Raw genomic sequence first — 24,742 nt, forward strand, 5'->3', positions numbered from 1 at the left:
ATGGTGAGGTTGTGGTTAGACTTGATGATCTTGAAGGTCTTTTCCAACCTGAGAAATTCTATGATTCTTTGAGAAACAGCGGGGAGGAGGAGCGTGGCCGTGTGAGAAATGTTTTTTTATTATTATAACTGCAACCTTGGCAGTGGCACGCGAGAACTACTTGGTAGACACTCATTAGAATCACAGAGTGGCCTGGAAGGGAACCCGAGGATCATCAAGTTCCAAGCCCCTGCTACAAGCAGGACTTACAGCTGCCAGATCAAGTACTTGATCAGATTACGATCAGATTGCCCAGGGCTCTTGTCCAACTCGGTCCTGAACGCCTCCAGGGACAGAGCATCCACAGCCTCTTTGGGCAGCCCGCTCCAGCACCTCACCACTCTCTCTGTGAAGAACTTCCCCCTGACATCCAATCTAAACCCTCCCTCCTTGACCTACGAGGAGTAAAAGGAAGGCCTGCAAGTGAGCTTCTGAACGCATCTGAGCGTTTACCCCAGATTTTTCTAGCATTTCCCTGGGATGTTCAGCGTGGCCCACATTGCCTCACCCTCCGCTGGAGCCGCGCTGCGGGACCCCGCGCAGCGTCCCAGCCGGGCGAGCTCTGGTTCCCCCGCCCCACCGACCTGCTCACCGCCCACCGGGATGCCGCATTCGAGATCGAACCAGGCCCCTCCTCCTCCTCGCCCCCGCGGGAGCCGCGCCGGGCAGCGGGGAAGGAGGAGCTGAGCGGCTCCTCGTCCTCCGAGCCGCAGAGGGACGGCGGCCGCGCGGCCCTCCTCATGGCGGCGGCAGGCACCTGCGTGAGGGGACGGCCGTTAGCGTTCCCGCGCAGCGCCGCGGCCCACAGCCGAGCTCCCGGCGGGCCCCGCGCCGCCGCCATGGAGACCGGCAAGCGGCACCGCCCCGCGCATGCGCGCTCTGGACACAGGACTGCAGATGGGGCCTCGCAGGGGGAGAACGGGGGGGGACGGTCGCCTCCTGAGGGACGGGCCCCTAGCCGGCTGGAACGTACACAGAAAAAAGTGCGTCAAGAAGCTGCAGACCAAGATAATTTGAGCATATCGTACCAAGGCCAGTTCATTTTCTGGGGAATTAAAGCACTGGAAGAGCAGAAATATCCAAGACTGAAGAGAAGCAGAGGTGTAAGATCGGCGTTAGGGCTTTTACTGTTGTGCCCCGCTTCTCACGCCAGCTCCACAGCAGGCACTGTGCCCGAGTTAATGCCGGCAAGATCCCAGACAATGTGATTTTTTTTCAAACTATTGAGGATTGAAACGGGAATCCTGCATGCTCAGATGCTACGTTGCTCCTGTGGTCGTGGAAGGACTGACGGGCATCAAAATGGACGTGTTTAACGGCGAAACTAATTCTGTGAGCTTTTTCTAGCAAAGACTGCCTCTAAAAAGCATCTGCCATGGCAAGAAGTAATAATTATTAGTGAAGCCTAAAACCAAGCTGACATGATGAAGAACGCAAGCTGCCACAAGCTGAATGTAAAGAATGAATATATATATATACGCAAGGATTCCCATATATACATGTACACATGTGGATGCAGTCACCCACGTGCCCTGCAGCTGTTACTGTTGTGATAAATCTGCCAAAGCGTTCACCTCGACAGAACCTACGTTCAGTCTTTCAGAGCTAACCGAACTCTGTGTGCTTTAAGCTACACGGCACAGGAAGTTAAGTTCAGAGTAAACCCATGTGCACAGACCTATAATATAAACTGGGTCTGTTCAATGACAGTCGACGCGCCTCAACTTCCAAATGATTCTAGCAGTGTGCTCGCATAATTCCTACTCATCATCCGCAGCACTTGAAAAACCATTTTCCACAGAAAACGGTGCTAAGTCATTTTACAGGTGGCTGAAACATAGGAACGAATTCGCTTCTAGACATAAATCAACGACTCTGGATTATTAGCTATCCTGATTTGACAACTCTATGAAACGTGCGAATTTGCCAACAGCCCCTGTGAGATATTTTTTGAAATGGGACTGTAACCTGATCAGCTCAGCCTCACAGAACACAAGGACCTCTCAGCTGAATTTAATTAACACTAGTCTGATTTAACGAAAAGAATCAAACGAGATTGCTCTCAGAAGTAACGTCTAGTTCCACACTTGCATTCAGGGACACTGACAGAACATAAAACAATTCTACTAAAATAAATAAAAATAAATAAATCGAGGCACAAACTAAGGCACGGGCTACATGCCTTTAGTTAGCCGATACCAACCAAACAGACGTTCATGAAGAACGCACGTCTACGTTTTACTCACAAACTGAAAAAAAAACAAAATAATTTGAATATACGTAGTTCAATTTGAGAAGTCTGAGTCTTCACATTTTCTGGTGTGGCGAAAAGAGGTGCAGCACAAAACTTCTTAGCTCCGTACTTACTGTCAGAGCTGACTGAACGCTGCCTCTGCCGCTGGACCAGCTATTTCTATGCCTGCATCCATAATTCTGCTTGATTTAAGTGCTCTTGGATTGCCTTCAGTTTTCCCTCATTTCCTGGCCCATTCTCATCCTTGCAGTACGCCATTCCCACTACTAGTCCCAGTTCAGGCTTTCTGGTCATTGCAAATACGGAGCCATCTCTTTTCAAGGACTACAGCCTTGAGAAGATGAGCTTCTCTCTTTAGGGGAACGTGCAAGAATCCTGTGAAACAAATTTATAGTAAAATCCCATCTTTACAATTCAGTAGCGTAAGTCCAGCTCCACTCAGCTGGCTGGATTTCACCTTCTACTCAAAATACATCTGTTTTTGTATTGGTTGGAGATCATAACCCTACTGCTGTTGAACAGCCTTCACTTGTTGAGCTACTTACGCAAAATCCTTACCTCAGTCCTCATTTAAAACTTCAGTTATTAGCAGATTTATTCACTCACTCTGGGACTGACGTTTGCAAAAGACACAAGTAGGTCATGTTTTCTTTTTTTACTGGAAACCAGTGATGAAACTCATATGTTGTTACCCTCAAATCTAAACGATTTCCTTATAGTAAATATAGTCATATTCACCATTAACTAGTATCCTTAAGTAAAACCTAAATAATGTTTTTTTTTTAATAGTGCAGCGCCACAATTGCAGTATGGAAAGTGCCCGTTCCTCCTCCGAGCGCAACAAGCAGTGAACAAAACACAGTCATTTACACTGCGTTATCCCATTCCACCTTTCATTTGTTTCCTTATTTTCTGAATCACAGTCAATTGAAGTCTAGCTCGAGACTAAATTGCTCAGATACTCCTGTAAAGTATACGAAAGGCAATATTAAAAATCTCTAGCTAAAAATAAACTTATTATACACGCAGTAAAAGATCAAAAGTATCTAGGTAATTAAAAGTTATTAAATTGAGAGTACGCATGAAATGAACTGTACATTGTGCTTTTAATTAAAAATATTACCCTGTAAATTAAAACCAAAGGCTTAAAAATTGTAATCAAAGTTAAAAGTATCCTGCTACAACTCTGACGTTTCTGAGTAAATTTGTGATTAAACTCAGGAATTTCTACCGTGATGGAAAAGGGTGGAAGGGATCTAAACCCAACAGTTGTCAAGTAGATACATTACTTATGTTAATTCAGATTAAGGGATCTCACCAGAATACTTTCTTAGAGCGAGGTAACAGCTGTCCATAAACTCCTCAATGGGGAGAAGGTGTGGAATATCTCAGCAACAACTTCTGGCACCTTCAGTTTTTCCCTCCGCGCCACTGGAGAAAGCTTCTTCCTCTCAACAGTAGGAGGAAGAAGAAAAAGGGAATCCTCTCCTTGCTCACAAAAGCTTTCATTTGCTTAAAGTCAACAGCAGATTCTTTTTGCCTGCTACACCTGGTGCTGGGGCTCAGCACAACAGTTGCTTAGGATTGCTTTCAACACCCAGCAAAAATGTGTGACAAAGGAGGGATTAAGTACCTGGTGGCTGGATTTCTCTGCATTCTTCTCAAGTGATTGTCCGCAGGTGCTGGGCGTTTAGCGATGCCGAGACAGGCAAGTTCTGCAGCAGTGCTTCTTAAAGGATTGACTTTAGCAGCTACGGCTTGCATTCCTTCTCCTCTACCAGCTGTTAAACCCTGAGCACGCTGCAAGACGCTGGGCTGACTGCATTAAAAGATAGCCACTAGCACAACAACTCAAAAAACATAATGCCGCATAATTAAATACCGCAATTCCAAACGAAGAACATTTGACTGTTTTAAAAGCACTTCAGTGAAGACGCATTTGTAAAACAGAAGGCAATGCCCCTCCTTAATCAGGAGCATTGTAGAAAACGCAGGTGGCTTTTCGGAGCTTGATAGCTGGATTTCCCTACCGATTATAAAATGGCATCTGAAATCTGTTTTCATTTTCCAAAATATTCTTGTCACCTGTGAGTAGCCGGCCAACAGAGGGAGCGTTTCACAAACCAGCTCTTCCAAAATTATGGCTTCAAACAATGGAAATGCTACGAAAACATACAATCAGCATCTGTGCGATCTTCCAAGTCATACTAAAAGCACTTGAGCTTACCTACAATACATCATGTATGTCTTAAAGAGACTGCTTTGCAAAAGGATAAGTACTTCGTTCAAGGTTTTAACCTTTTGCAGACCAAGAGGCTGCATTAATCAGAGATGGTGAATCCACTGAATCCACAGTAAACTGGCAACTTTCTTGTTTTGCTGGCTTTTCCTTCCCAAAACCCTAACCACATTACTTCTGCTGGTTGTTGTCTACAGCTTCGTGCCTGTGCACCATTTTCAGCTGAAACCTTTTAAAAACAGAGATAAATAACAATCAATGTTCACGTACCCTTTATTTGCTTTCAGTGTAACATTCCATGCTAATTGCAGGTGTAATATTCGTGAGTGTAAATATAAGAACTAACAGCTCTGGGTTGGTTTTCTTCTGTTTTTACATGTGAATATTTTGGCTTACAAAATTAACAGCATACAGTAAATAATCCTCCCATATTTTGTACAAACTACATGATTTTGATATACAAGGATTCTGTTTTTATTACAGTGACAATATACAACCATGTCTATTTACAATGCAAAAAGTATATAAACCACATTTTAAACATTCTGCTACTGGCAGCCACTATTGTTTAGGAGGTAGCTTTAATTAACAAAATGAAGTGAAGCCACATTTCCCATCATGTGTTCTATCAAATAATTTACAATACAAAGATAAAAATTCATTGTATGAACAGTATATACAGGTTAATTCTCAAAACTGCAATCTAGCTTTAAATCTTACGAATGTCTCCAGATTGACTGGGATGGCAGTGAATTTGCTCTTGATTTATCATATTGTTCAAACAACTTAATTACTTAATTGTGCATTCATAATTTTGTATCGATCAGATATAAAGATTTCAAACTAAATGTAGATACATTGGGATCACTTAAATCATCTGGATCTCAGGACATAAACGGGTTAAAAAAATAATGCACTGATTTACATGAAAATCAGCACCTTTCCACAGTGTACTTCACACTCGATATTAAAAAAAAAAAACTAAAAAAAAAAACTGGCAACAATGCTTTTCTTTTATTGCAAAAATTCCTTTCTGTTTGCTCTCCATTGGCTAAAATCTAAACCTGCTCACAGACATTATTGGGAAGCCCTAGCATTCAAGAGGCCGGAGAATATCAGCCAGTCTTTTTCTACCAACACGTGAGCCGCGTACGTTGGCAGCACTGCTAACACACGGCCCGATGCATCCGAGTTCCTTCTAACAGCGTGACCCGACTGCGTAATACTGGAAAAGATGGCTGTGGTTCACCTGAATTAATGCATTGTCACCCAAAAACGCCTTCAGCCCTACTGTTCCTGACAGCTGTTAATATTCTTATTTCATCGTCTGCAGATAGTGTGGATTACAAGTGTTTTCACCGCAACAATCTTTTTCAAAAAGAAAAGTTTTGAACGTTGGCTTGAAATACAAAACAAACACGGCGTTCCCATATTGCTCTCACAGTTACGCACGGGAGAATTAATCCCTTTTTTGGCCCTGCAGTAAAATTCATCCTGAGATTCAATGCTGAATACACTATACAAAGCTAGCAAGAGAGTTGTTGCTCACTTATAGAAAAGTCACATTTAAAAATAATTTCTTTAATATTAACAGCTGTCCTTTATATTGTGCTTTGGCAAGAAAAAAAAAATCATCAGAACTTACCTCACCGACAGCAGAAGTAAAATACAGCTGGAGTACAACATGGAAACAGACCGTCAGCATGTAAAAACGGCATAAAAGGAACCGCTATTGCTTGGACAGAGTAAAAACATTGGCGAACAAATTGGGTTGACCAATTATTTACAGCCAGGGCAATTCGTTTATTCGTTTAATTCTTTTTAAATGTATGGCTCAAGAAATGACTGCCCACTTCCCTTTCTTTACAAACGACACTAAACAACGATTACAAAAGTGCTTCCTGCTCGGAAAGGCCGAAAGAGGCAACGGTCTCTGGAAGTGAAGCGTGGTACCTCCTCGTCAGGAGAGCCGGCGGCCGAGCCTCTCAGTCTTTCACTCTTGGTATGTTGTAGGCGTAGCGAACCAAAGGGAAGCCTCGGCTTTGGTAGAAGCAGGCCCGGCCGCAGGCCTGCACTTGGTCTGAGCTGTCCGACACGAAGGAGTCGTCTTCGTCTGCGTAGTCGGAGTGGGCCGACTGGGTGCCGCAGTCCGACCAGTAGCCATCCGGCCTTTGGCAAGGCACCACCGCCAGCGCGGGGCAGCTGTGGGATTTGATCAAGTGTTTGCACGGCACGGGCTTGGACAGGAGGAGCGATTCGCAGCACTCGCACACGGCGACGTTGCCCTGCAGGTGTGTGTACATGCCACAGTCATAGTAAAAATCCTGCGTCGCGCAGCCCCCTTGGGCGCTGACGGAGATGGCGACCGCCCCGTTCTTCCTGGTCACCTGGCGCCTGAGCAGCTTCCAGTCCTCCTTGAACTTTGGGTTGAAGAAGACATAGAGGACTGGGTTCAGGCACGCGGGTAACGGAAAAAATATCAAGGTAACAGACTTCATTATTTCAGGGCTGATAGAGATCGCGGTGATCAACGGTGCAAACGAGAAGAACGCAACAGGGCAGAAAAAGATGCAGTTCGTGAAGATTAGCCAAGCGACGTGCTTAATCATGCTGGATTGCGAGTTTTCGGAGAGGTCCTCTTTTTCCAAGTTGCAATAGAGTTTAGTGTAGATAATAGCCATCAGCAAAAATGCCAGTGAATTCAGGAGCACTAAAGTTACGGTGAAGCCCAGCGAAGGCGTCTCTCCAGTGGGGAAAGGCAAGCAAAGGGGCGACGCCGAATATTCCGCTTTATGGAAGAGTGGTAAGCATCCTGCTACCACAGCACACAGGAAAGCAATTACTGCTGCGATCTGGAACTGTTTCTGGCGATTGCTTTTCCCCTTTTTAATGATCTCCTTCGCAGAGAAGCTCCGTTCAACAGCCGCCAACATCAGGAAAAAAATGGCACTTTCTGATGAAAATACTGCTAGAAAGCCAGCGACTCTGCAACCGCTGCCAGTCTCCCACCATATGCCAAATTCAGCAAATCTTCCCCAAGAGACAGCATCCAAGAAGGTTAAAATACCAGTATAGACTCCCATCAATAAGTTAGAGACAGAAATCAGACCTACGAACAGTTTGGAAGATGGCAACGGAGCACAGGAGGCAAATATTGTTAAAATGACAAGCAGGTTGAAGAACAAAGCGACCAAAAAAATAAACCAGACAGTAAGTCGAATCATCCAGCTTCCCAGTAAATATTCACAAGGCTTAAAAGCACCTAGAAGAAAAAAAAGCAGAAGGACAAGCAATTTAGGGATAAAAAAAACTGTGCCTTAATAAGCAAGATTTTCAAATGTTTTACAAGAGCGCTACTCGTTCATTAATTCATGAGTAGAGTACCCAGCTGAACTGCTAAATAGGTCACTTGAAAGTAAGCTGTTCTGCTGAAGCTATGGACTAATTAATTATGCCTGAAATAGTAACTACTGTGATGAATGGTCACCTGGGAATCCTTCGAATAAACAAGCTAGGTAAACAAACTTAACCACCTTTTAGCTCCTCAAAATAGCTTTTATTAGTGTCACCTACACACTTTTTTTCCCCCGGGATTTCATACTTCATAAAAAAGTTGTTAACTATACAAAAATCAAAAGTTCAAAACCAACTTATAAGGGGTAGGGATTTCTTTTTTTAAGACCTGCTTCACAAACGTGCCTTCCAGAGTTGCTTTTGGTCACGAGGGAACACGTGTAAAACAGCCGACAAATTCAATTTATCAGCTTTAATAGGGACAGAAATTCACCACGAGTCCTCTCCCCGACTGCGTCTTCCTGGAAGGCTTTGTGAGCTTGGAAATTCATATTAAAAAAATGGGATTTTCTTCTTCTTTTGCAACTGAGGTGAAGAACTAAGTGGTAAAAGAAAAAAAGTTTAAACAATAATGTCTAACGAGCAAAATAATATGAGGCAAGACCAGAAAAAAGGTCACTGTTTCTGCTTACCCTTCTAATCCTTCTAATTGCTATTTATTCCATAGGGAAATCCCACTGATTTTATGTAACAATTAGAAGAATTTAACTTCTCCTTTATCCCCATTAGGCTCTGCTAATTGTCCTAAACACAATACCAAGGGATCCCTCCATGCAGTCAGGCCCTCCGTGAGCTGAAGGCAAAGCAAAAAACCACCAAAGCCCGCTGCCAAACCGGGCTTGACAGCGGCTCCTGAGCTGTACAGCCAGAGCCCAGAGCCCCGGCCCCGTACAGCTCCCACCCCCCTTCTAGGCAAGCAAAAGGTAAGCAAAATCCAATCCTTATGCTGGCTGCAGAGAGAGATTCAACGTCAGCGCAAACATCTCCCAGGGCCTCAAGCAACTTGCAGAAATAACTGAGGTGACAAGTCAGGAAAGAATCTTTTTGTTTGTTTGAACGAGCAAGCTTCGTTCCTGAGTAAGAAATAATGCTGCTAATTGGATTATCAGACCAGCAGAACAAGCAGTAAATCTCCCTCCCTCTCCTCCCTTTCCTTCTGCAGGTATTCCTGAGTAAGAGGTCCTCACGGGATCTAAACTGAATCTACTCAAAAATGAAAGCAACTTCCTACTTAGGAAATTCAATAATTTAAATGTGAGTTGCGTTTCCAAAATCAATTTGAAGTCTGTTCTCTAATCGCTGCATCATGGCACATCTTTAGACAAAGAACACGAATGTTCCGAACCCATCGGGAAAATTCGTGCTAGGGAGGATGAATTTTGCTGCTCGAGTTCAGCAATCCATTCCTGCCATTAGGCAAAGTGGAAAGTGGATCTACGGGATGAGCAATGATTCAGAATTTAGGTGGTGGGTGGAGTGTCCTACTTATGGCCAGACAACAGCGCAGCAGGGAAAATAAGTTGTTAGCATGGGAGGGACTGGTGAAAAACAAGGCAAATTGTGAACTTGTAAAACAAGCTCTTTGTTCCTTGTAGAGCTACAGCATCTCTGGTATGGGCAATAAGAAAGTTAAAGGCTTCAAAGATTTAACTCGTGTAACGTATCACCTGAACCCTCATTGTGCGAACAGGAGCTCAAAGCAAATAAGCAGCATTGGTCAAATTACTTCTCAGATTACGTACAGTTGCATTAGTAATGTATTTACCTTTCTGACCACAATTTTTTTTTTAACTGTAATCTAGAAATCTTTGTAGTATTTCTGTACACTAAATCTAGAGCTATCCCAAAAGATGAAGAGCAAACAGGTGCGGTTTCACAGTGGATGTAAAATACCAGTCTAGGAAAAAAAGAATGAAACCTGGAAAACTTGGGTTGATCCAGAATCAGCTTCACTGGAAGCATACTCCTCCCCAGATCTACTTACTCCTGCCCATGCAAACAGGAGGGTACAAGATGCGTAAAAGCTTCTCTCAGCAGCCCATGGCAAGGGTAACAAAGTAGGAGGCACCGCAGCCAGCACTTCAGGAGCTGAGCGGAACCGGGTGTGGAAACGCACAGTGGAAGGAGGATAAGCAGAAGGGCAGCAAGGAAACTGCCTAGAAATTTTCATCTGCAAGATCAAAGACTTTCAGCACTCCTGAACCATCCAAGCCCGAATTGGTGCAGTTCTGATACGCCGATAAGGGTACTCATTGTACCAATATCCATAGCGGTTTAAGATGTTACTCCAGCTACTTGCAACAGGCCTCTGCTGCCATGGAAGGGCTAGGAGAACATAGTCAGGCTCAGTTTAAACCCCAGTGACAACAGTTTAAGCTTTTAAAAACACAGGCTGACTTCTTGCCGAAACAGATGAGCATTCATACCATCTGCTCCGCAGATACTTCGTTGACAAGAGCAACGCAGAATTAGGGGGCAGTGCATTCCACACAGCAAGCTCCAAATGTAAGTATCACAGTCTGGTATGTTCTGCTTATGGAAACTAACTTCAGTTTTTTGGTAACTTCTCCCGTACAGCGCCATGCCTAAAGCTGAGCCAGAGCTTAGTGACTGCACACCCAAAACAACATTGGCATCAAATGAAGTTTCCCAAGTGCTACAGAATTTTAACCTTCTCTGTACGGAGTGAATGGGGAACGAAGCTTATTTCTGCAGACAGCTGTTTCCAGAACACCGTGCATGGAGTTCAATACGTGGTGAAAGCACTTTATTAGATTTACCTGTTGCTGGTGTACAGTGAATAATAGTCTGTCCCAGTTCCACATTTTCCTCGTTTCTTAGACCATCTGCATCAGCTGTATCCAAGTAAAATGAAAAACAGTTTAGTTGTAGAAAGAAAAAAAGGAAATGCAGTGAAGCTGCCTAGGACGGAAGCACAGCTTTGAAAGATCAAAGACCTAACACTTCGCCAGCTTTCAAGCCTGTAACAAGTGGAGCAGTTCTGGTTTGCCCCAGAAGGTTGAATACTCAGTGCACAAGTTGCTGCAGCAATTTAAGTTACTGCTGCCTGTGGTAGCTGCTCACAGTGCTTTGTAACAAAGAAGCAACGTCTTTCATCACCAGGGGAAAGATCTGCCGGCCTTGAACTAGACAGTGCAAGGACAAGCTTTCTGAACATGCAGGCTGAAATACTGAAATCCTTAGAACATTTCTGCTCTGGCAGAAAATGACAGAAACAATCCTGACGGTTTAATATAGTTTTAACCAAAAAACAACAGGCAATTCTCACGCTATCAGATAAATCTGCTTCACAGTTTTAGAAAGAACACGGCACTGTCTATCCGCAAGCAAGTGCTCAGCACTTCCACAGCCAGCTTTTGCACGTTTGCTTATTCAGACAGCATACGCTGTTACTTGGTCCTGCATGTTCCTCATTAGGCTAAGTGCACTTACCCTTCTCACGATCCCCCAAGGCATCTTGATCTTGGTGACTGGCATCTTCAGCGTTGGAGTTTAAGTAAGAATCACAGCCCCAAAACGCACAGCACTGGTAAGCATACGGTACGGAGAGAGACCTGAAACACAGGCAAAACAATGGAGACCGTTACCTGATGCGACTTCAAGGTTTATCACCCGTTAAAAATATTAAGTGGCACACTCAGTGCTAAAACTAAGTTTTTTGTCAAGGTCATTAAGAGAAAAAAAATTCAAACTAGATCAGTTGTGACCATTTCTGATGATTTTTTTTTTTTTCCACAAGATAAAGGACTGGTGATGCATCCAAGTCTTGTCCGCAGCAAGGAGTACTAAGACAATGCTGTGACGTTTTGCTCTCTTTCCTTCTCCTTTTCCTCCTTACACAAAACAAATTCAGATCAACGCTTGTGGTGTTACCGTGCAAGTTAAAATTGCAAATTATGGTTGGACTAGGTGATCTATGGTTGGACTAGGTGATCTTGTAGGTCTTGTCCAACCTAGCTAATTCTATGATTCTATGATTAATCCAGTTAATTTATACAGAACTGTTTTGTAAGGAAGTTAATTCCTAAATGACCAAAACGTGACAAATGCATTTTTTCTTTTAAAAACTAATGAACTGTTTTTGCTATCGTCTTTCTGCATGCTTGCCAGAAATGGTACATGCTACCAATCCTGGTAGAAGTGTAGTACACCTGCAGACAGAGATTTCAAAAGTCCACGTAAACAATTAGATGATAGCAGACCAAAAGCTGTCTCTTCTGACTCAAGGCCACAGTATCAGCTCTTTGCAGCATTGTTCTGCAATTATGTTCGTCTAAATATTTAGGAGGAAAAGTGGTCTGAAGGCTCCCACGGTGCATTAGTTCTCGAACACAGACCACAAACAAAAAACCAGTCTGTTGTTGCCATGGGATTGCTGAGGCCTGTCTAAGAGTGACACAGAACCCTCTGCTAGCCTTACGCAACTTAATAGCATCTTCATCTCCATTTTTTTCATTGGACAGTACAGGCAACAATTTTTAACTGCTTCTTCAGGTCTGAAATATCAGTGTGTACAAAGATCTCTCCAAATGGAAAAGAGTTCATCGCCGCCTGATCCACCGCCTATCGAAATCAATCACAGGTTTGCCTTTGAATGATTACTGTTACCCTTACCATTCGCCTCCAAGAATAAATAGCATATGTATCGAGAGGGGTGATTATGGAATCAGGCACCTGCAAGTCTGTTCCCATTTTCCACACACTGAAAGACAGATGTGCTCAGTTCAATAACAAACGGAATCTATCCAAACCACTGCTATAAAGCCAGATGATTCTATCTGCCTGAAAAGTGGCGGAGGAAAAATATAACAGGTTCCAGGAAAATAGTCTGCAAGTGGCATTTCTGTCAGAATAGTTAGGATGCCAGCGCTGAGGCACTATGGGACTTGATGAAGGGCCTGATCATTTGCTGTATGATCTAAGTTGGCTTCATTTATTGTCAAATTGCTTGCTAGTGTCTAAGTAAGTGAGGAAGTAAGTGAGGTACTGTAGTGCTATTAACCAACGTACCGGAGCTTTGCAAAGTTCTTCGCTGCCAAAGCTTCTTTCAGCTCAGAATTCCCTGCAAGTTTAAGTTGGTTCAATCCACTCAATCCTTCCGTTGGAACTGAGGTGAGCTCATTGAAACTTAGGTCTCTGAAACGTGAATATTAAGACAGTGTTACAACGATGTAAGTTTGAAGTCTTTAAGGTCTCACACCAAAGCTGTGGTCTGGAAAACGACTTTCAGTGCTGCAGGCACTTCAGAGTACGCCTCATTCTGCCGTGCCCAGCACAGATTCAGCTAGCAAGAGGTTTCATGATCCACGAAGATGAAACAGATGATGGACACACGCCAGCTTTAAGCTAAAAGCATTTACTATCTCAGCAATTTAATGACAGAGAGAGGAGGTTGCTGTACAGAATAGCCTACTTACAGATTAACAATAGCTGCAATGGTGGTGAAAGCTTCTTTGTGGATCTTACGGATCCGATTCCTACTGAGGTCACTGCAATGAAAGCCAAGGATGATCATTTTAGCAGTTTCATCTAACCCTTGCAAAAACCACTGTTCAGAGAAAAAGTATATCCATTATATATAATGGCACATCCATTATACCTTTGACAGAAAAGCCGAACGACCCTCCCATTTCCCTTCTCCCCCAGTTAAGACACGTGCAGGAGCAGCTGAACCTCTAGGACAGGCAGCCACATCCAGCTTCACCCCATTCCCAAGGTAGCAGCTGTATCCCACTAGAGCTTCCCTTTTCCCTTTCTTCCTTGGCCCTGGCAGCTCAGCCGGCGCTCCCAGGGCAGAGGCAGGCTCTGGCGTCACCCATTCCCAGGCTGAAGGTGCCAGGAAGATCACTTTGGTGACAACCACACCTGCAGCAGGGCAAGTCAGAAGGGGTGGAGGAAGGGAACAAAGAGAAGGGCATCTATTTCATTGGATTTCAAAATCCAGATGCAGCTCCTGCCGGATCGCTACGATTTATATTAAGATACTCCTTTCAAAACACCTGGCAGCTTTGGGATGTTTTTTCCCCCGATAAGTTCACCGTTTCTATGTAGTCTTCATACAGCTAGACATGTGAAGGTAGGGGATAATTTTGATTACTCGGCTGCTCTTCTCAAGGAAAGCAGATAGCATGCTCCAATAAACAGCATCTAATGCAAAACAGTAGACTACCAACAAAATTATCTTTAGATACATATACATGCGAATGTCCACAAAAGCAAAACGGAGCGTAAAAAGAATGGGACTGAAACTGGCAGCTGCTAGCCCAGTATCTCTTGCATACTGTTTGCTTCACCTTAGGATCCAGCATACTTGGCCTTTTGGCGTAAACTAGATTCGCAACGTCAAACCCCACGTCATTTTACACTGGAGTCAAAAACTCAATTTTGTTTTATTCAGTACACTTACAGTATACGAAGGGAGGACAGTCCTTGAAAGGTATCATCTGTGATTTCATGGATTTGGTTATGCTGCAAGGAACTGGGAAGAAACAAAACTTCGTTGGCAAGCAGGCTAACTTCAAGCCAAGGGACAGCTCGATGGCTGCTAATTAGAAAAGGTAGCCTTTCCAAGGGCAAGATGCTTTCTAGTTTCCACTTACACAAACTACATTTCACGTTAGCTACGTTAACATAACTACGAAGCTCCTTTGTGGCGCCTTTGCCCAGTCTTAATTCACAAATCTTGTAACTTAAAGGAGAGTGCTGAGTGTGAACTGAATTACTTCCAAGCGAAAAGCAGCGCTTTACGAACTTCCAAGAGTCACCGAGATTTAACACAAACCTACTTAATTCTTCAAGGAATCTTTAGGACGCCCTAGCCCTGGGTGCACTTACAATTCTCCATATAGAGCTTTATGAAAGGAAAATGCTGCTGAGAAATGCTTCAAGAACTAATGGGCAAATTATACTTCCAGTTCATTTGCTCTCTATGTCCCTTTCCGGCAAACTCCATTAGGCTCCCTTGTGTATACAGCAACAACGCATTCTAACAAACATTGCATCAATGGCGCCTTTGTTGGAGAGTAACAGGCTTTCCTCACACACCACGAGCTCTGAAGATGCTTTGCCAGATGTTTCACAGTGAAAAACACGTACAGTGAGCCCGAAGTTGTCAGAGTACAGTAGCAAAGACCTGTGAGAAGTCTATTACTCCCAATCTCATTAAGTGTAAAGAAGCTTGAGGGCAGGGGAGGTTTAAAGAGAAGGAAGCACATAAGTAGGTGAAAAAAATTGCATAGGGCCTAGAAATCATAGAATCACCGAGGTTGGAAAAGACCTACAAGTTCATCCAGTCCAACCGCCCACCCATCACCAGTAGTTCTCAGCTTAAGAGCTGAGAGCTTAAGAAGCTTTAAATCAATGAAGTAAGGGAAAAAAAAAAGACAGGTTTTGAGAAAGAGAATGCCCTTTACAGGAACTACAGGAAAAAGTATTTTACCTGAGCACAGGCTGATGGTTGAAGGTAACTCAAGTAAGGAAGAAATACAAGGCAGGAAGGAAAACACCTAATGCTCGTTACATTGATGCATACAGCAATACTCCTACAATATTCAGGATTCATGTGTCCTTCACTCTTTTTTATGCTATAGGAACAATTCAACCTGAGCTGCTTGAATTCTCCGCCCAGCAGTCTTCACATGACACAGCCACACGGCCTTGGTCTTAGAAGTGTACTTACGATCAAAAGTGAAGCAAAAACATTTCAGGTGATGGGGACACAGCGTACTAAAGAGGTAATAAAGATAACCACCGTGTATTTCTACTCACATTTCTTCCAAGGAGTGGCAGCCCGTAAAACTGGGGAGGTCCTTTATATTGTTATAAGACAAGTCCCTTCAAAACAGGAAATGGGAAGAGGATGCTTAGTTTAACTCTGTTCTACCTGGAACATCTCATCACTGGATACGTGCATAGCAAAAAATCACACTGTGCAAGCTCCCTGAATTCTCAGAGACGTAATACAAAATCGCTTGTAGCTTGAAGTGGCCAGAGGGTATTCAGTGCAGAAATTCAGTGGAAGTTTTGATTCAGGGTGCTGGCACCTCCCAAAATTTTCTATGAATCTACGCAGCTAAAGAAGGAGAATGGCAACTTGCAAACAACATTTAAATGCCTACACAAAAGATAAACTGCCTTTTGAAAATAATTCCCACATCATCATCATCCTCTATCTCAATTCATCCTCTATAAAACAAAAGATATTTTTCTTCTCTATTTTTCAGGAATTGGTGTTGTTCCAAATTCTCCCTTGTATCATTTGTAAACATGGCTTTGCCTACCCCCAAATGGTTTCATTTTCCAGTTTGCTCTTCTGCATTTGTGTCAAACACATCCTTACTAATTTTTTGATCTTGCCTTTATAATACTACCTGAACAATACTTGTCCTTCACATGAGTTCTACATTCTCTACGTCAAAACATTTTGACCCAGATGAAAACAGGAGCGAAATGTATACACTTACAAAGTTCGTAGCATCTTTTGCTCTTGGCATAAATTAACAGGAATACTGTTTATCTTGGTCCCCGTTAGAGTTCTATGAAAAAAAACAAAACACCACGTATAAATATCGGTATTGTTGATCGTATAACATAACAAGCCTATATACGAGCACAGATAGGGGGGTGTTTTTGTCTGTCAGGTGCTGGATTCACTCATTAAGACATTACGACGTTTTTCGACAAGAAGAGAACGTACTCCCAAGTTGCTCTCCAGATCCCCTAAATCACATTCCAATCATTTCAAATCAGGCAAAACAAACAAACAAACAAAACATCGGAAATTATTTCTACAGAAGATACTTACAGACTCTCCAGATTAACGGTTCCTGTCAAATTAGGAAACCACTGCACCATGCTGGCACCCCGAATGACCCTAAAAAAGTCCCCACAACAATTAGCTGTCTGCTATTACGCAAACGAACCACGACATCAAGCCCTGCTATCGGGTAGATATTTTCACTGAGGAGACGTTCTAACAATCCCTATTGTTGTTTAAATTTTATACATTAAGCTATTCTTCTAAGTGCTTCTTATATTAATAATTGGCTTATTAAATTTTTCCTCCGTTAGCAAATAACTGGAACTCATCAAATTGGAAGCATTCTATTAAAACACCAAGGAAAAGGGCATAAACTCTCAGGCAGTTTGCAGTTCAAAGATTGAAATCGCACTCCATTTTGTTACTCGTCACCCCCAGACCTGACATCATTTGAGAGCACGCATGCACTAACCTGCAAAACATTCTCACAATGTACACCTCTGTTCAAAACCATATTGGAGTTTATTTAGGTAAGAACCCGAGCATTTGGCCCGAGGTTACATCTTACGCAAGGTAACGAAGATTAAAAAAAAAAAAAGAAGCTGTAAAACATATTTACCAGCGCTTCTTATGAAACTGCACGTTCCAAACAACAACAACAACGTTTGTCACAGCTAACTGCTAAAAAAATTACACAGGAAGAGCTAGAAGCAGCCAGGAAGTTCTGTCCATTTGACTTTTTAGCCGTAGCATTTCATATGCGTGTACGGGACTATTCAGCTGAGGTGATACTTACAGGGAATGCAGATCCGACAGATTCTGAAACGCTGAGTTCCCCACAAAAGACAAAGGATTATCATACAAATGTCTGGGAAATGGAAAACATGTTTCAGTCACTGCTCTTACACTCACTGTCTGCTACAGAGTAAAAATAGATGCATGAAAATCACTTACATCGTTCTTAGAAGGGGGTTTCCTGCAAATGCACCATCAGGAATGATGGAAATGTAGTTACTGTGAAATGCCCTAAAGATATTAGGAAAGAAAACCCACATTTAGAAATACACTGCCAGTAGATTCAACCAACAGTTATTTTTCCTGCGTGGATACACTACACCTATGCAATTCCCAACCCTGCCAAAATACGACTACGTAAAACTGCAGCAGCAAGTCTGAAGGCATGATTTTTGTCTATGCCACATCAGCTAAACTGAAAGTGTCTCACTAGAAAGAAACTATTCTGTCCAAAACACGATCTTACTCTTTCTCTCGTTTTCTTCCCTTTTAAAGGAGGGGACAAGGAAGACATGCACGATCAGCGAATACATAATTCTGCTACTGGAGGCCAAAACCAGCTCCTGATTGAGATCTATGCTAATGGCACTCCCGAATGAATTCCTTGGTTATACAACTCCAAAATCATTTTCAGCAGGCTCCCTCTGTCGCTGTTGATTATATTTTCCTTTAATTATAGCATCACTTAGCATAACTTAATCTGACCGAGGCTGCTGCATAATCAGACGAGTATTCTTAAATCTGGGAATTTCTTTTTTTTATTTATGGAAAGGAGAGAGAAAACAGGTAAAAAGGGGTAACAGGCAATACTCACAACTCTTTTAGATTTGGGAGTGCTTTTATGGCTTCGGGGAACTCCACCATGTTATTATAATTTAAATCCCTCGAGGAAACAAAGCAGGAAAGTTAAAAAAAATATTCAATCACGGTTATGAACTGCTAAAATCATTTTGATTTAAGGCAACTCAATCAAAGTGAAAAGTTCTCAAAACACCTTCAACTACACTACAGAACAACTTCATTTTTAACTTAGTCCCGGTCTTCTCGTGTATTACATGCCTTATAACTAGCTAATTAACTTAGTAAGATGTTTAATTTTGTCCAGAAGGATTATTCATGCTAAGGCAAGTGATATTTCTTCACAGCAAAGCTCAGTATTTTTCAGATTTTCCTTCAGATTAACTTGCAAAAAAAAAATGAACTAAGATTTCAAAATAACAACAACAAAAGGCAGACACACACGATTACCCTTTAAAACCTTACTCCACAACCTTGGCTCTCAGGTTTTACAAAAGAAACAGTAAGCCATTAGGCAACAGCAGATCTTGTAGGAAAACCAATTCTAAATATTGAACGGAAGCACAGGTAAATGCCATCATGCTGGAACAGTGCATAGCAGTGATCCATTTAGGAGCTGCCGGGACATTTGCAAGACAGTTTCCTTGGCAGGCAGCGGTGCCCATGCAGTAAGAAAGGAGCTGCAGGAAAACAGCCCACTGAGGAACCCCCTGTTGTCACAGAACGGATTTGACAGCGCGTTTTAAATAAGTTGAATCCTGCAGCAAATCTGAGAAACAAATATTTGTCCCTTATCACATACAGGGCCACTCAAACACTTCTGATATATCCGCCTGAGTCAGTGGAGTGCTGTGCAAAGATACACCAGCTAGACCAGGACTAGGAACACTAGAGCCACACCATCCAGCGTGACATTTCACCCAGGCTAATATTTACCTGCTTCTCAACAGAGCTAATTACTTTTGGTGGAGCACTGCGCTGATATTAGCCTTAACTTCCGAAACCTGAGTTGAATACAAGTGTGGGAGTTATGTGTTGTGCTGCACGCACGCCTTATTAGCAAAATCTTCATCGCAACAGCAAAGCAACCTCGAGTAGACTGCGAATGAGACAAATCACACTGAACAAAGACTTACTTGAAGAAGCGTACTTACAAGGTTTCAAGGTTGTCCAAACCATCAAAACAGTGTCTTCCTATCGTTTTTATTTTATTGTTATGAAGATGTCTAACAAAGAACAAAGCAAGAATGAAAACAAGTGAATGACCTCATGTACATTAATAAATCCGCAGATAATTCTGTGAAATCGAGACGGTTCAATGGTTTAGAAAAAACATTACACGGGGTGGACTTGCAGAAGAATGTCTTTCACTTCAAGACAGGAACATTTCACTCTCGTTTATGGGAAAAGAGTAGATAGCCTGCAGTCAAGACAACCTATTTTAGACCTTTACTCACTATCCAGAAGTGTGATAAAATATAATCTAAATGTATAAATATAAATAATTTCAATATTCATCTCTGGAGATATTTAAGACTAGACAGAAATACGGTCTGCGGCAGATAATGCTGTCTTTTTATTTTAATACCTTTGGAACCGTTTTCTGACTGGTTTGAAATATTCATTACTAGAATGAGATGCCATGAAAACATACAGCAATCTCACTACCCGTTCGTTGCACTCTGGAGGTTCTGTTTAGGACAAAGTCTCCAGCAGATTGACGAGCACATTTGATAACGATAGATATCAAAGATAATGAAGATAACATCTTGCATTGTTGGTAGAGGCCGTTACTAGGCCACTGAACTAAAACATAGCAAAACGCCACGTTCAGAGCCATCTAACTCTAACTGGGGAGACTCCAAGTGACCCGTGAAGCCAAGTTACAAATACTCACAGAACAACAAGACTTGAAAGGTTTGTGAACGCGTAGTCAGGAATGTGCGTTATTTTGTTAAGGGCCAGCGTCAACGCCTGCAGGGAGGGGAGGTTGCTGAGCGGATGGATGGGAACTTCTGTCAAACTGTTGTCATCCAACCAAAGGTGACGCAGCTGCACCAGCCCCTCAAAGCTGTCTTTGGGAACAGCTGTGATGTGGTTAGCATCCAAACGCCTAGGTGAAAGCAGAAAGAATTGGCACAGGAAAGCCATTACGAACAAGTAAGTCAAAATGCAGATTGAAGTCTTACTACCCGCGACCATTTTTCGTTGCCTTGAACGTACCATAGTGAAATTATTTAACACGGAAAAGCTTGAGTGTTTACTGAAGCGATACACGAACGCTCCGTTGAGTCATGTGAAGAGCCCGTAACAGAAAGCTTCACGACAGTTTCTTCTCAGACACTTTTGTGCTTACAGGCGGCTTAGCCAAGTGAACTGGAAACTGCAGAAACCTCCTCCCCACGAACCCTCCTGCTCCTGCTACCTCACTAGAACAAGCCTTTAAAATGGCAATTCGATATCGTATCGGAAACTGCAGAGGCAGTTACTGCTTTGAACTGATTATCCCTATAGCTACGCTGTCAATAGCATCATATACTGCTATGTGTTGGTCTGGGAACTTCTGTACACCTTGAGCAACTACCTCAGAAAACAGGATTATTAAAAACAGTGTTTGAACAAAGTCCGAGTTAGAAATCCTGTTGCCACTGAAAACACTATATACCATCAGCTAAAACTGAGACGTTTCTCTGGCAGCTGACCTCTCCTGTCATGCTCCACAAAAAATGCAAAACAGAACCCTAGCACTGCTCAGTGTTGGATATTATTGGATTAGCCATTGCATTTTTCCCCAAATTCACTCTGATCTCAAATGTTCTATAGGTGTTGCTACCGCTGACATGACTTTGCAATCTTTTCCGTGCAAACCACACATGATAATTCTGCTGCAATACTGGCTCACCTACGCTATTGGGTTTCACAGCTTCTTCGTGTTTCAAAGCATCCAAAAAAAAAAAAAAACTCCACAGCTGGAAACAGAGGAAGCGAAATGCATGCCCTCAGCTAAGGCCCAGCCGTGAAGCCCCAGCGACAGGAGGTGCTGGTTTTACTCGTGGTGTCCAGTTGAGAGCCCCCATCCAAGGGAATGGACAGATTCAATATTGCCCAATGCCTGGCTTTGGTAGCGAATGCTGAAACTCCTATGCAAAAATCACACATGCTTGTCCTCATGCGATACGCTCCAAAGAACAAGAGGTAATGGCCTCAACTTGCACCAAGGGAGGTTTGGGTTGGATATGAAGGAAAAAATGTCTTCTCATAGAGGGTTAAGTGAGGCACTGGCACGGGCTGCCCAGGGAGGTGGTAGAGTCACTGTCCCCAGAGGCGTTTAATAAATGTGGAGATGTGGGAATCTGTTAGTGAGCATGGTGGGGATGGGTTGTGGGCTGGACGTGACGGTCTCAAAGGTCTTTTCCAACCTTTGTGATTCTATGAATCTATTTGTTTTTTCATCTTGCTACAGCAGCAAGACCGGGACTCGGATAGCACCGCTGGCAATCACAGCCGTCAGCAGGTTCAGGTTTGCCAACACTGCAACGTGTAGCCAGATGTGCCAGCAATGAAAATAAGAAAACATCCAGAGCCAAAGCTTCAGCTTGGATCTATGCCTACAGAAGCCGACAAATGGGCAGCTGCAAAGGATGGCACAGGAAGAGGCAAAAAGCATCACCGAAGGGCTGTTCTTCATCAAGGGAGGGCATGGAAGGTGAGTAGGGTGAAGTGACCAAGTGACAAGGTGAGCAAAAAGTAAAAACGGTACCAGATCTGTCTGTAGGGCTGAGAGCAACACACTACGTTTGCCTGTCCTCTGCCCTAGATGCTGCACTCTCTGGGTCAGCACCATGCTGAAAGCTGGAGGCTTCACAGCCAGCACAGAACAAAACACCTTGCACGACTGGTTTGAAGTGACTGCGTACCAGTCATGGTGTGTACGTTGCTGTCTGGGGAGACAGACTCACATCCACTCCATTACCATCGATGCTCACCGTGATACGGATCAGCACAGCACAGGTTGAGTTATATTAAGCACTCAGTGCACTCCTCAAGCCATGATCAGACACGCTCTTGAAAATCTAGCTGGATCAGTTTAAGAAGCCTCTGCCTGCAGCCATCCACCCTGTCCCTGCCAGGGCTCGCAGCACCAAGCAGGTGACTCCTCCACATCTGTCCCCATGTCAGCGAGGGGGCTTCTGGGCTCCACCTCCTGCACCGCACCCAGCAGCAGAGGACGGGAGCCGGTCTGTCCCACTGGGCTGTACTGGGAAGCTGGGGGGGTCAGCAGAAGGGAGGTGCTGCTTTACACCGCTCCACCTGCAGCCAGCTGAGACATCTCGTTTCAGCCCTGCACATACCTGTAAGGGAACATCTTACTGCATCAAAATCAGCCTTGAACAATTACCACGGTAAAACGCTGGCTCCACCACAGTGGTCAGCGTTAGCCTGATTATTCTGCCCCCAAAATTTAAAACATATGGCAAATTCAGAAGAAAAACAAAAGCATGATCACGGCATCTCAAGAAATCTCCACCTAACATCCCCGAGGCTGTGAAAGAGGATCTTGCTGCTGTAGCGTAAATGGCTTGAATATTTCCTACTACTAAGGAAAACGTGTCAGCAGCAGAATTTCCATATAATAGAAAGTCAAGAAATGCATGAAATCAAGCAGCAAATACGCCAATATTAGTAGGAAATCTACAAAATTGCAGCCAAAAGGCTCTTTCCTGAGATGAGTGAGGTGCCATTAACTCTAAAGCTACACATCAAAGAGCTAATTCCTATGGTTCATGTACTGGCATCCCCTTATCAGTTGCCCCATGGTCTGACAGGTGTGTACACTATTGTGTTTGAATGCTTTTAGCCTGCATCAAGGCTGGAATATTTCAGAGAAATTAAATGTCTGGTGATAATAATAAAAAAAAGGGGGGGGGGGAAGGGGGTAGAGGAAAAAAGGCCTGGGGCTCTGCTTCAGAAAAAAAACAACTAGAAATTACCTGTCTTTCTTCTCCCTCCTAAATTCACACACCTCCATGAAGATCAAAAGGATGATTTTCCAGTGGAATAAACATATCCGAGTCTTCTCTTCAACTCTTTTTTTTTTTTTTTTTTTTAATTATTCCAAGAGAAGCAACGTACCTTGAGAGGCAGGCAACACTCTCAGTCCTTGGGACTACTTGTCAACGCCTATGGTTGCACTTTCATTGTGCTCTTTTCTAAATTCCACTCATTCATGCAAATTAAAAAAGAAAAAAAAAAAGAAAGAAAAACAAACAGAAGTAAAGCAACAAACAAAAATAAACCTGAAAGGGGCATTCTTCTTGCTCTCTGTGACTTCTTGGAGGCTCAACAAGCACAACCTCTGAACAGAGGTGAAAGCAATTAAGGATGCCAAATCCTAAAGCCAAAGCTAAGCACGCTGCAATCGCTTGCGTCGCTGAGTCCCCATTGGCACTGCCCGAGCTCGGGGTCTGCAGATGGCTGTGCTGGCACCCAGCTTTCCCAAGGCCAGCGGACATGGCAACAGAGGTTTGCAGAGAGCTACAGTACAGTTTTAAAGGGAAAACCTGTGATTTACAGATGCAATGGCATCAAAAAACCAAACCGGGTACTACCAGGATTACACACAACCATAACTTACCGCTGCTTGGTACCTGTTACTAATTCTCAGACCTCGAGACTTATCTTCAACTAGTTCAGCCATTTTTGTCTCATTCGTATTTTTGGCGTTCCTTCACGCCTTCGAGTGCAAATAGGACACGCCATAATTATTCCTGACTTTTTCTTCCAGGTGAGGCTTATCTACGTCGCGTTCGCTGTGCAAATCACAGCTGCAAGGCTTCCATTCAACGTGAAAGCTACAGAATGGCGTACGTCACGAAAACGAGGGAAAACACAATGGGAATATTGGACAGCTTCTGCAAAATGGCACAACTCAGCTAAGCACCGCCACATTTCTCTCACGTGGCACGAGAAAGGCTTCACTAGCACTTACAGTTAACAACGTGCAAGAAATGTCCTTTGCTGTTTGGACTGAACTTTAGCAAAGAGTGTCCTCTTCCATTAAAGCGTTAAAGATAAGACAGTGTTCTTTAAATTAGAGCTTGCAGCATATACTTAAATTCCTTAGTCTTTCAGAAGCAACTCCAATTCCAGCTTCCCTCTAGGCACTGGCTTGTGAGAGACCTCTCCATTTTCGTCTGTTAATTCAGAGTTTACTTGCTGAGCTGTCATCTTCACTTTCATTACCTGTCGGGTTCTCTCCTCACACAAACTCAAACTACGCAAGAAAGAGCGGAAGCACGACACGTTCAGAAGCTCTCCCGTGAGCATTTAGCATGTTGTTTAAAGAGATAAAGGACAGAGCAAATTAAAGATCTACAGTTTACATCGCTTTAAGGAAACTGTAAAACCTTACCTTAACTGGAAAGAATATAAAAATTCCAAAGTCTAACCAACACATATGCGTGTGTATATGTGGGCATGATGG

At 43.2% G+C, this 24,742-nt stretch overlaps 2 protein-coding genes across 19 annotated transcripts in view; both read right to left on the reverse strand.

Annotated features, from left to right (window-relative positions):
* The window catches only part of CCDC34 (coiled-coil domain containing 34), a 93,761-nt gene extending 91,434 nt beyond the window's left edge, over positions 1–2,327 (reverse strand). For 3 of the 15 annotated variants that reach the window (XR_002440104.1, XR_002440105.1, XR_002440106.1), the window contains exon 1: positions 624–2,303. Coding sequence is in view for 9 of the 15 variants with exons in the window: in XM_021401115.1 (XP_021256790.1) it covers positions 624–880 (257 nt within the window). In the remaining 6 variants the exon portion in view is untranslated. Of the gene's footprint in view, positions 1–623 lie in introns of all 15 variants that reach the window. The other 12 variants (XM_021401115.1, XM_021401116.1, XM_021401117.1 and 9 more) reach the window with 9 other exon arrangements.
* Positions 4,788–24,742, reverse strand: part of LGR4 (leucine rich repeat containing G protein-coupled receptor 4) — a 60,911-nt gene continuing 40,956 nt past the window's right edge. For all 4 annotated transcript variants that reach the window (XM_021401081.1, XM_021401083.1, XM_021401084.1 and 1 more), the window contains exons 5-18: positions 20,156–20,371; positions 19,413–19,484; positions 18,275–18,343; positions 17,620–17,691; positions 17,462–17,533; positions 16,711–16,779; positions 16,370–16,441; positions 15,675–15,740; positions 14,314–14,385; positions 13,325–13,396; positions 12,918–13,043; positions 11,340–11,461; positions 10,667–10,741; positions 4,788–7,794 (exon numbers count right to left, since the gene is read on the reverse strand). In XM_021401081.1, the coding sequence (XP_021256756.1) occupies positions 6,518–7,794; positions 10,667–10,741; positions 11,340–11,461; positions 12,918–13,043; positions 13,325–13,396; positions 14,314–14,385; positions 15,675–15,740; positions 16,370–16,441; positions 16,711–16,779; positions 17,462–17,533; positions 17,620–17,691; positions 18,275–18,343; positions 19,413–19,484; positions 20,156–20,371 (2,452 nt within the window). In that variant the 3' untranslated portion in view covers positions 4,788–6,517. The remainder of the gene's footprint in view (positions 7,795–10,666; positions 10,742–11,339; positions 11,462–12,917; positions 13,044–13,324; positions 13,397–14,313; positions 14,386–15,674; positions 15,741–16,369; positions 16,442–16,710; positions 16,780–17,461; positions 17,534–17,619; positions 17,692–18,274; positions 18,344–19,412; positions 19,485–20,155; positions 20,372–24,742) is intronic.

This window comes from Numida meleagris, chromosome 6 (assembly GCF_002078875.1).
Source record: "Numida meleagris isolate 19003 breed g44 Domestic line chromosome 6, NumMel1.0, whole genome shotgun sequence".
In the NCBI taxonomy this organism is placed as follows: domain Eukaryota; kingdom Metazoa; phylum Chordata; class Aves; order Galliformes; family Numididae; genus Numida; species Numida meleagris.